Below are 12256 nucleotides of genomic sequence, written 5' to 3' on the forward strand. Positions count from 1 at the left end.
ATTGACAGGCGGATGACATCAAAGTAACGCGAGAGCGATTCGAAAGCTGACTCCTCCCTATAATTTCTCGAATCGTTCTCGCGTTACTTGGATGTCATTTACTTGTCAGTTCTTGTGCATAAAGTCAAACAAGCCTTATCGCATATAATAATGATACAGGCTGTCCTTCCCAGATAAACTAACAGCCTTCCCCAATCTCTCTGTTATACGGCCATACATTTTAAATATTTCACAATAAAACATGATTAATAAAAGCAATTTTATTTGACTTGTTAAGATTTATTTTAGAATTATATTATAAAAACTATGTAAATGAAAGAGATGTAAAGGTAAACATGCAAAGGTAAAAATGTAAATGAATGAATATATTGCGTGAAAACTACGCCCTCTATCAAGAAGAAGAAGCCAAACACTTTGAATGACAGTCCAGAAGAGCGAATGAAATAATTTTCTATGAATATATGGGCGGGCATTCACATTCAGATTTTCCAATGGGCGTATCCACAGCCTTGCCGTGTGGGCGGGGTTTTGACGCAAAATATTTCGTTACGCGTGTTCTGACTCTGGGCGTGTTTTAAGCGCACGAGCGAGCGTTATCTGTGTTTTCGTGGTGGTTCGTCTCTGGGGACAGATAAGAGAAAAGAAAGCAGAAGACGGTAAGTGCGGTCTACCAATTCAGATGTTTTTATTCGTCTGCGTAGTTATTGTAAATGTGTTTCATTATATTTTGCTAAAAAGTTTTAAAGAGTTAGCATTGAATGAAGAACTACCATCATTCGTCTCTTCTATTGTGACCGCAAAATGGGCCACTGTCCAAACCTTTACATTATGTACGAGTGTGAGTTACCTGTAGGTAACTTTTCGTTTGCAATCATGCAGTACCTGTTGAGTTAGATAGTTATAAATATTGTAGTCATATCGGTAAAACGTGTATAAAACATTATATACAGTATATACAGTGCTGTGGTACAGTAAGTGATTGTAAATACATAGAGCTGACATAACTTACTGGAGCTTGCAGTGTTTTGTTGGAGCACAGGGCTGTACGGAAAAAACCGAAGCACACGATAAAATGCCAAACAATACGATATACAATATGCAACCAATGCGAGTGATAATAAAATATATGTTTAAAAATGTAAATTTATTCTGTAATAGAAACTATGTTTCACGAGTCTCTTTGCCATCTACACTACGTCGACCTAAAACTTATACATCAGTATTAAAATCATTCAGTTATTACAATTCAGTTATTGCGGTATGCACTTTCGCGATATTCTTGTGTTCACAAATCTCACAGCCCTAGAGCGCCGTGTCAGCAGCAGCACAAAAGTCATAGGTTTGAATCCCTGATTAAACTCATACTGATAGAATGTAGGCTGTACATAAAATGGATTGTATAACACTTTGGATAAAAGTGTATGCCAAATACATAAATGTAAACTAATTTACTTGTATAACAGTTTTCAGCGTTTTAATAACCCTTTAAAAATCTCTCTAACAGTATCCGAGATGTTTGCCAAAGCCACAAAGAGCCTCGTGTCTGAGATCGACCCTGATGGTTGTCTGATTCCTGTGTCTCGATTGAATGAGTCGGACAATCTGGTTCCTCTTGCTCTTGTCATCAAACGCAACCGGTACTGGTTCTGGCAGAAACCCAAGTACCTGCCAACAGACTTTAAACTGTCTGATGTTCTCGTCGGAGATCCTATAAATCCAGGTACTGAGCAACTTCTCTGTTTTTCTGCATGCACTAAAGTGTTTGTGAGTGTTTTTCAACCAGGTAGTTGCCCACTACAGGTCTCAATCTGACTTAAAATTGTAAACCAGTCATTTTTTGTGATTTACTATTTTCTACATAAAACCATCCTACTTGATGTAAAGACCATTCAGTGAAAAATAACCTTGATATCTTTATTTATATCCATGTTTTTGTCCTCAGCTGTGGTTGAGACAGAGTTCATGAGCTTTGATGGAAAAGTTGTGGACAGCAAAGGTGGAAGTGTTGGAGCAGACATCGGGGCAGGGAGCATTAACGTAGGGGGGAAAGGCTCGAGCAAACTCCAGTCGTCATTTGGAAACCTTAAAAAACAGGAGGTGGATGTGCAGAAGCTGTTACAGGAGTCCAGATCTAGGTGAGTGAGCAGTTTCCATGAATGAAAATAACTCATACTAACCAAGTGGTTAACAGTAAGGGAAGTGAAAGTGCAAGATGTGTAGTATGGGTTTGAAATTCCTGTTTTTTCTAAACATTTTACATGGAAATCCTCCCCCTTTCTTGTGTGGCATTATTACGATCTGAGGTTTAATGGTGAGAGTTTTGTTGTGTTGTGTGTGAGTAGAGTTGTGGATCTGCAGCACTCTCTGGTCCAGCAGATACGAAAGACACAGAAAGAGATCCTGACGGTAGTGAAGGAACGAATCATCACCACTCAACCCTGCACTGTCCTTGAAGAACAGCAGACTGGTGGTTCCTGTACTGGAATGTTTGGATTCAGTCAAAAGATAAAGGTTGATCTTGAGATTTGGACTCTGTTAACCATTTGTGACATTGTCTGTGAAAATCCAGCTTTTTTTGATGGACTGTTTTCTACATTAAATCATCCTACATAATTGCAAGAACATTTAGTGAAAATATAACCTTGATATCTTTAATATTGACTGAAGAAGACCATGTCAAAGATTGATATTATTGTCAATCAACTTTGATGCTCCTTATTTCATCTTTAGATTATAAGACTACAGTCTGGATTTCACAGACAGTGTCACGCATCATAAACTGTAGTTATTTGTATTTACACACACAATTATTTTCCTTCAAAATATGCAAGACTTTTTGTACTTCAACTTTAGGTCATACTGTCATGACCTTATATTATCATGACCTTGTACACTTCTGAAGTACTCAAATACAGTTCCTCATCCATACCGAGAAGAAGAAAGACCGAAAATAGTAATTTAAAGCTTAAGTGCATAATGTTACACAACGAGGGTGATCCAAATATTTTCGTAACTTTTTCATTAAAATGAAATATATTACATACATATAATATATATTAAATAAAACTTATTACAGATTCTTAAAGCTGTGATATATTTCACGTATCTACAGTATAGACAGTTTCAACAGTAACAACATAAACAAACGGCTTTCGTGAAACACACGTATTTTCCAGTAAACTTCCTTTTATAGTAGTTTATTTCTGATAACAAGCAAAATAAATAACAAGTAGATAACCTTAGTTTAAATAATAGCTAATGTGTTACAAAAAATCCATGCCGATAATTTCTTCCGACTTACGTCCATTGCTTCATATCATTATGAAAAAATAATTTTGCTGACTAGATGCTGCATTAGCAGAGAAACAACAGCAGGAACCCAAGTTTGTTGTCAAGGCTGACAGGACAAAAATATATTAGTAGTACCTCAAACAGTACACAGAAATAAATCCAGCCCAACTGTTTAATGTCATGATTTTTACCATCCGTTTCCATTAGTTTATATCCAGCTGGTTACTTTTATCCATGATTTAGCCGGCTAAGATGCATATTTTTTAATTAGGACAGCGAACAATATGCAGCTGTCGGCAACAATAACATATTCAACAAATAAAAATCTTACTTTTTTTCAGTAAATTTTTATCTTTTTTATTAAAACTGCAATGCACTGCAATACATTAATATATTTGTTTTTATACATTTATTTTTGAGTGTTCTGTGTTGTGTTTTTATCATGTATCCATTTTAAAACTATCGGCCGATTAATCGGTTGACAAGTACGGACCAACCTACTTATTGGTATCAGTAAAATCCACTATCAATCGACCTCTAAATGTTACTGTGTAAAATTAATGTATACAATGTTAACTACAGATTGGCTGGCCCTTCACATAACGGTGATCCCTAATCGCCGTCTTCACTCTCTACGAAACCAAAAATATTTTCGACAAGGTTTTTGTTCCAGAGTTTATTTTAGCCACTAGCCAGACCATTGGTCTCCAACATGGTGCCCGCGGGCACAAAGTTGAAGACTCTTGAGCCAGACCATGAATAAAACAGAGACCGGAAGTTAAGTTCCATCCAGACACGTAACAGAACCGCGACAACACGTGTGTCTAATGAAACCGTCTTTTTTTAAAAATTGAGATTTATACATAATCTGAAAGCTGAACAAATAAGCTATCCATTAATGTGGCCGAGATATTTGGCCATGATCTTTACTTAATATCCTAATGATTTTTGGCATTAAAGAAAAATCTATCATATTGACCAATACCGTGTTTTTGTGGTTATTTCTAAAAATACACCCGTGCCACTTATGACTGGTTTTGTGGTCCGTGTGACATATATTACAGATTTTTCTTCACAGTTTACTGTTAAACTAAAATAGCAAAGCCCTTTCATACACATGGGTGTATTATTGTCCTAATAATAATATTTCAAGAGGGCAGGTTCGTTCCTGCCTGCCATCACAGTTTTATTCACAAACTCATCTATTTATTTTGTGTCTCCATAGGTGTCAGTAAATGACAAAGGGAAGTCTGTTATTGACTATGACACTAATATGTCGCTCAACATCCCTCGAAATACCATCATCTCTTACAGTGTGATCGAGCTGGAGATTTCTAATACTGGACACTATGGTATTGATGCTTGATGGTAGTTCATCTGAAGTAGATACTAAAATGTATTAATTTTAATATTAAAGGGATTGTTCACCCATGAATAAAAAATGTGTTATCATTAAACCTATATGAGTTCAGAGAGAGAGAGAGAGATAGGTAAATGATGGTAAGCACACAGTTGACAGTATACCCATTGACTTCCTAAGTAGAATAAACAAATACTATGGAAGTCAATGGGTGCCATCAACTGTGAGTTTACCATTATTTATCAAATCATCTTCTTTTGTGTTCAACAGAATAAAGCAACTTTTATTGACAGAAAAGTACATTTTTGCGTGAACTGTCCCTTTAACTGCACAAATGTCTCAAATGTATGAACCTATGGTTCTGAAGGGACAAGCAGGATGCTTAAATTTTAAGTTGTCTCTTTCACCAGAGCTGTGCTTGCTGCCAAGTGTCCAGGGTGGTTTTGAGGTCGATGGGCCAATAAAGGTACAGAAAGCAGTCCAGGTCTGTGCTTCACCGGGAAAACCCAGCAGCAAACTGCAGAAAGGTAAAACAGGATTGACTACAATGTGTTGTTCAATAAGCTGTACAGAATCATTTCTACACCACTGACAGATAAAGATAGTGTTAAATTTAGGGCCGGGACTCGATTAAAAAAATTAATCTAATTAATTAGAGGCTTTGTAATTAATTAATCGAAATTAATCACATTTTAATCACATATAAATATTTGACCTGAGAACATTGAGAAGTTATTTTTTTCACATGGATTTTTAGTATACCATGAATAATGACTGAATACATAAGCTTAACCCTTGTATTGTGTTCGATTTTTGTGACGATTTTGATGGAGCGGGTCAAATTGACCCGCATTGGATTCAATGCAATTCCTTAAATATCACATTATGAAAAACAAGAAGGGATTTGGTATGAACAGAACCATTTTAGTATCAGTCTTTGTCACACATTATAAACACTTAAAATTAAAAAGTAAGATTTAAAAAAATGCATTTAACCACAATTTTTAACATGTTTGTTTTAACAAATGTTGCACAAAAACTGTTGCAACATTTAACATTTAAAATTTTAATTCAACATGTTTTTTAACATACCTATGTTTAAGACATCCTAAATGAACAATTTAATATTGCTGTGAAATGAAATTAAGTTTTTATTTTTCTAAACAGGCTCATCTTTTGTTCTTGAGGCTCATTGTACAAATTCAAGAAATCACTGTTTACATGATGTGCACACATCAAGCATGTGCTTTCTGACCTCTTGCATTTTACACAAATGATGCTTATTTTGGTGTCATGTTTTGTGGGGCACAGCTGGCATCACCTGTATTCACCTCTGGATTTACTGTGGGTCTGAATTCATCTGCTTTACATAGTATTTCATATACATTGAAAATAGAAATGATAGTTCACATTTACTTTTCTGTGTCTGAGGAAGTCTTTATCAGTACTGAAAATAGTGAGGAAAAGCTCACTTTTCCCTTTCCAGTGTAGTAAAACACCAAAATATACGCAATACATGTATTTATTTTGTGTCTATACAGTTGCCTTGGAACAAACAAATATGGGTCAAATTGACCCGCGAACATCAAAATCATACCAAAAATCATTATTTGTGCTAAAGAAAACCACTTCAAAACACATCAGTGTATCCTAACTTTGCATGCATGTTCATGGCCCTAAATGAGAAAAAGTGACAAAATTTCTGGAAGAAAACTGAATCTTAAGTAGTATTTCATATACACTGTAAACAGAAATTATAGCTCACTTTTACCATCTGTGTCTGTAAAAGTCTTTTTCAGTACTCAAAATAGTGAGGAGAAGCATTTTTACCCCCATTTCAGGATAGTAAAACACCAATATAACAACAAACACTAAAAATATATATTTAATTTAGGTCTATGCAGTTGCTTTGGAGCAAAACAAAATGCGGGTCAAATTGACCCGCGAACCTCAAAATCGTTACAAAATTATTTTGGTACACTTCAAAAAATATCAGCATGTCTAAACTTTGCATGCATGTTCATGGCCATAAATGAGAAAAAGTCAGAAAATTTCAAGAATGAAATCACAGGTTAACTGGTTTATCCGACAGCTTAAAAATCAAAACGGGTCAAATTGACCCGGAACATAATATTAAGCAACAAAATATTGTTTATTTTTGTTCAACCAAGTCGTTGTACTCGGGGTCGGGCTAATGTCCACGCTAGCTGCTATATGTTTTGCATTGAGATGATACTTGAGGCTCAATGTGCTGCGGTGATATGTGAATTCCTTGTTGCATAGTTTATACACATCCATGCTCTTATCAACGCTTCCATTCGTTCGTTTTTTATAAAAAATGTCCCATCCACGGGGCCAACCAAAGCGATCTCATCAGCTTCTTCGTTCATGTTCACTGTGGTTTGTTGTTGTCTGAAGTCCTAGTTGGTGCTCCAGTATAATCGGTCCGCCGAAATTCATCCAATGAGAAATGTTCCGCGGTGCAAAAATAAGTGCGATTAAAATGCGTTAAAAATATTTAACGCGTTATTTTTTGTGTAATTAATTAATCTTAATTAACGCGTTAAAGTCCCGGCCCTAGTTAAATTATAATTTTTCCAAAGATATTGGCTATTACAAGACTGAGCACTGCTACTAAGAATAGATTACAATGCAACGCTTAATATCGCAGCTCTGGCAACAGAAGTCCTGCCTTCCAGTTTAAAAAACCAATGAGCATGAGCAGTAGCTGAAAAAACCTCAAAAAGATGCTTTGTTGCACAATTTGAGCTGAAACTAAAGCTATGGTACAGTTAATCTTAGGTTTAATTGTGATTTTAGAGATCTGTCTTTCCCCATTCAAGTAGACTTGAATGAAATAACTGCCTGGAGGCATTGCAAACATGGCCACCTAGTGATGTGACTTCCCTTTAGGGACTTTGATAGCACTATCACACTTCAGGTTTTTTTTGTTTGCTCTGTACTGTATGTACTTAGTTGGTCTTTTTCCCTTTAATAGACTTGGAAGAACTACAGGGTCAGTTTAAGGTTCTCTCTAAACTCCCTGCCTGCACTCGATCTTCTCTCTTCCAGCAGATCTCTGTGCTCCTGCAGAATAAAGCAGCCATCAGCGTGCTGGAGAATGCAGTGAGTCTCTTCAAATACAACACTAGCTTATTGTGCAGTGTATACGGCTTACTATTTGAAACATTTTTAATCATTTACAGTAAACTGTAGGATTTAGTATGCGAGTATAAACAGCCCGTTTATCAAAGAGCCCCTATGACATTGCTCAAATTTAGCTGTTATTTGGTGTATTTGGTGTAATGGAGTGTTCACGTGGTTTATGGTTAAAGAGTAACTAAACCCTTAACCAAGTTTTTTAGTTTATGATCTGAAAGAATGCGCCTTTATTAGTGCTGTTCATTGATTTGACTTTTTTGACATTTGGGTATAAAGTGTTTCAATGCTAAAATTCACTCACCTAAAGGATTATTAGGAACACAATACTAATACTGTGTTTGACCCCCTTTCGCCTTCAGAACTGCCTTAATTGTACATGGCATTGATTCAACAAGGTGCTGAAAGCATTCTTTAGAAATGTTGGCCCATATTGATAGGATAGCATCTTGCATTTGATAGAGATTTGTGGGATGCACATCCAGGGCACAAAGCTCCCGTTTTACCACATCCCAAAGATGCTCTATTAGGGTGAGATCTGGTGACTGTGGGGGCCATTTTAGTACAGTGAACTCATTGTCATGTTCAAGAAACCAATTTGAAATGATTCGAGCTTTGTGACATGGTGCATTATCCTGCTGGAAGTAGCCATCAGAGGATGGGTACATGGTGGTCATAAAGGGATGGACATGGTCAGAAACAATGCTCAGGTAGGCCGTGGCATTTAAACGATGCCTAATTGGCACTAAGGGGCCTAAAGTGTGCCAAGAAGACATCGAGTTCAGGAGATTGTCTTGACCAGGACGTCACACACCCCTAAATGCATTGAAGCAACTGCCATGTGATTGGTTGATTAGATAATTGCATTAATGAGAAATTGAACAGGTGTTCCTAATAATCCTTTAGGTGAGTGTATATGGTGTAAAACCGTCTGAGTGCTGCCCTCTTTAGGTTAAACGGTGGCAACTGCAGTTGAATTTTCCTATTGGATGTTGCGGTACTGCGTGATGTAAACGGTACGACCCTACGTAAGCAGGTTCAAGCTCACCACGCCCTTGGTACAAGTTCAATTCATCCTCTCTATCTTTGTTGGGGTTTGCCCACTTTTCTTGCATTTTTTTAAATATTGCCAGTGGGTGAAGTCAGGCTCTGACCAGGGGTTTAGTTACTTTTTAAACACATTATTTTCCACATACTGAACATTATTGTTGTTCCTCTATGCAACGTGTTGTTTTGTACAAAGCTCATAATTCTGAGAAAGCTTGGGGTGCTGCGATTGGCTAGCTATCTAGTGCGTTGTGATTGGCTGAATACCTCAAGCATGTGCAGGAAACGTGGGGCTCCTTATCATAATAGGAAGATAATATAGGAGATAATATTATCTTTATTAGCTTATCAATATGAGCCCGAATCTGATCCAGAAAATGCAGACGACCAAGCTGATTGATCAACTTTACCAGCACGGCTGGTCATGAAAAGGAAAATAGGGGCTCTTTAACATGTTCAAATTAAGTAAAGTATGTAAAGACACCCTTGCATTCATGGTGCATGAGTTTTTTAACTATGTTACTGTGAATGTTGTCTGTCTGTTGAGATGTTGTCTGTCTCTCAGCTAGAGGACATTTGTGATGAGACACAGCCGGATCCCAGTCAGTTAGATGAAGTGTCTGCTGTGCGGACCACACTGGAACTGGTAAAGAAAGCTGTTGCTAAAGACAGCACCCAAACAAACACCTCTGGACAGCCCCAAAAACCCAACGCTCTCACTGCCACCCACCTGCTCGTCAGCTCTTTAGAAGGTGAGTTCAAGTTAAAATTTACAAGGAGTAGAAATTTACCTACTGCAGGTGATGGAGTAAAATGTTATCGTCTGGCTATAAAGTTAACCATTATAGTTTAGCCCATGACACTTGTCACCCGAGGTTTGTTACACCTGCCCCTTGTTAATCCTGCCCTTTGTGTTCTGTATAGAGATGAATGACTCCACCCTACTTGTGCTTAAATCCTGCTGCACTTATGCAACCCTGCAAGCTCTTCTTCGTATTGTAAGTATCCTTATAATAATAATAGTTCCCCAAAAGTAAAATAACAACCACGAAATGACTTTTTGTGTTTTACAGGTGCAAAATATGGCTTTAAATAAGAAGTCTTCTTTGAAGGAGGATGTCCTGGCTGTTTTAGCTGATGAAAAGGTTTTCGAGAAAATCAAGGAACTGTTTAGTTCCTGTAAAGTGACCCTGCGAAAGGAAAAAGATTCACTTGTAACTGAAATCAGTAACCCGCAGGATCGCCTCCCCCTCATGCTGTGCATCGCTGCCAAAGGGTTGGCATCTATAGCGCCCCCTGCCTGATTGGAGTACAACAGCAGAGTAAAAGAGTGAAAGCTATGAGGTTACGTGGACCAAGGGCTTTAGCAATAAAAAGATGAAAAGTTATTTATTTTCTACCCTCAGGAACAATTGTTAAGGATTCTCTATGTGGCATTTTATCTGTTTTCTGAATGACTATACAAGATATTTTTTTAAATTTTTTATATATTTTAAATATTGCTTTGAAAACAAAACCATATTAATAGTAAATTTTAGGGCTTGGATATCTCATACTTTTAAACAACACAAAATAAATGTTTTTTACACATCGTATTTTGACCTGTTTTGTGTGTTTCAAACATAGACTGTAAAAAACATGGATGTGTTGTGCGTGACGTCACCCATTGGTTTCTGAGGATCGATTTTGAAGCTTAAAGTACTCGCAACTTGCAGATGACACTGCCCTTTTTTTACAAAATGAAACTGAAATTATAAAAGCTATTAATTGTCTTAATATTTTCGCATCTATATCTGGATTATTTGTGAATGTTAAAAAGTGTGTATTTTTTCCCTTAAAAAAATGTAACCTAAAAGATATATTAAGTATACCGATAAAGGAAACAGTAGACTATTAAAAGTAAAGATCAAAAGGAGAGAAGTAATTTAAATTTTGCACTAATTATTTGAAAAATTAAAAAAAAATTAAATGCATGGTTAATGAGTGATCTTTCATTAAAAGGTAGAATATTATTATCCAAGACACAAGCATTATCACAATTAGTGTATACAGCTCTTGCATTAGAAGTCCCACAATCAGTTAAAAAGAGGTGGATATTATTTTGTTTAATTTCATATGGAAGAACAGACCGCACTACATTAAAAAGTCGATTCTATGCAATCCAGTTGAGGAAGGGGGTCAAAATGTACTACTAACTGTTTTAAAAATAAGTGGATAAAAAGTTACTTAAGTTGCAAAGGTAGTATATGGAATATCATACCAGAAATGATTTTTAAGAAATTGGGTGATTTAGATTTTTTTTGCGATGCAATTTTGATATAAACGAGGTTTCCCATAAAACTGTCAGGTTTCCATAAACAGGTTTGTTTATCTTGGATGCTCATATATAAGCATAACTTTTCTCCACATAGATCTGTTATTTGGAATAACAAGAATATTATACAAATGGAATAACAAAAATACAAAAACAAATCCTTATTTTATAGAAATTGGTATAATAATATAATGTTAGTGAGGCAGTTATTTAAAGATGATGGTCACCTCTTTAATTATTGTTAATTCCTTAATCACTATAAGATTCCAGTAACTGTTAAGGAGTTTGCAGTTGTATTTGATGCCATACCTACTTATTCAACTCTTTCAAGGATATACATCTTATGATTGTAACTCCCTTCATAATACTCAGTTAAGTATTTATGGAGTAAATATTCTAGAAAAAAATTACTTTTTTATAAGAACACTATAGAAATGAATATTTGCCAAGATGTAAACCATACTGGAACTCCTTATATATTCAGGTTGTATGGAAAGTGGTTTGGAGTTTATCAAATAAATACTGTCTCACGAATAAGGTTAAAGAAATTACTTATAAATTGGTTCATTTAATTTATCCAGTGAAACAAGTAGTCTCCAGATTCCTACGAGATATTGAGGTTACTTGTATTTTTTGCAATTTGGAAGTAGAATCCATAAAACATTTATTTTATTAATGTATATTTACTCAATCTTTTTGGATTGATGTGGAATTGATATTTAAACTCATAAAATTAAAAATTCGATTATTTGGAAAGGATATATTTTTGTATTGTAAAAGTAAATGTGATGAGAAAGACTGGTTGATTAACTTATTGATTATATATGGAAAATTTCACAGCATTTTATTTAGAACGGAATTAAGAAATTATTTTGAAACTATTAAAAGGCTAAAAAATAAAAAAGCAAAGCGGATATAATTTTTTTTAAAACCTTTTCTTTTATTGAATTACTGTAGAATATCCCCATGTTGTTGTTAATTTAATGTTTCTTTTTGATTTGATCCATTGTTATTTTGTATGTTAAGTAAGCACATTGTAATACCTTTGTATGCATGCAATGTTCTTGTTCATGAAATAAAAAAAT

General features: G+C 35.5%; 1 protein-coding gene across 2 annotated transcripts; it reads left to right on the forward strand.

The window, feature by feature from the left end:
* Nucleotides 1-563: 563 nt before the first annotated feature.
* Nucleotides 564-12153, forward strand: gsdmeb (gasdermin Eb). Of its 2 annotated transcripts, none has more exons than XM_065261352.2 (10): nucleotides 564-656; nucleotides 1505-1720; nucleotides 1943-2135; nucleotides 2343-2511; nucleotides 4517-4643; nucleotides 5062-5178; nucleotides 7650-7777; nucleotides 9405-9609; nucleotides 9782-9855; nucleotides 9931-12153. In XM_065261352.2, exons 2-10 carry the CDS (start codon nucleotides 1513-1515, stop codon nucleotides 10159-10161), a joined length of 1452 nt encoding a protein of 483 aa, XP_065117424.1. In that variant the 5' UTR covers nucleotides 564-656; nucleotides 1505-1512; the 3' UTR covers nucleotides 10162-12153. The 2 variants fall into 2 exon arrangements, with proteins under 2 accessions (XP_065117424.1, XP_065117425.1); XM_065261353.2 differs by having other exon boundaries at nucleotides 9423-9609; nucleotides 9931-12152.
* The last annotated feature ends 103 nt before the right edge of the window (nucleotides 12154-12256 follow it).

Source organism: Paramisgurnus dabryanus, chromosome 13 (genome assembly GCF_030506205.2).
Source record: "Paramisgurnus dabryanus chromosome 13, PD_genome_1.1, whole genome shotgun sequence".
Lineage (NCBI taxonomy): Eukaryota > Metazoa > Chordata > Actinopteri > Cypriniformes > Cobitidae > Paramisgurnus > Paramisgurnus dabryanus.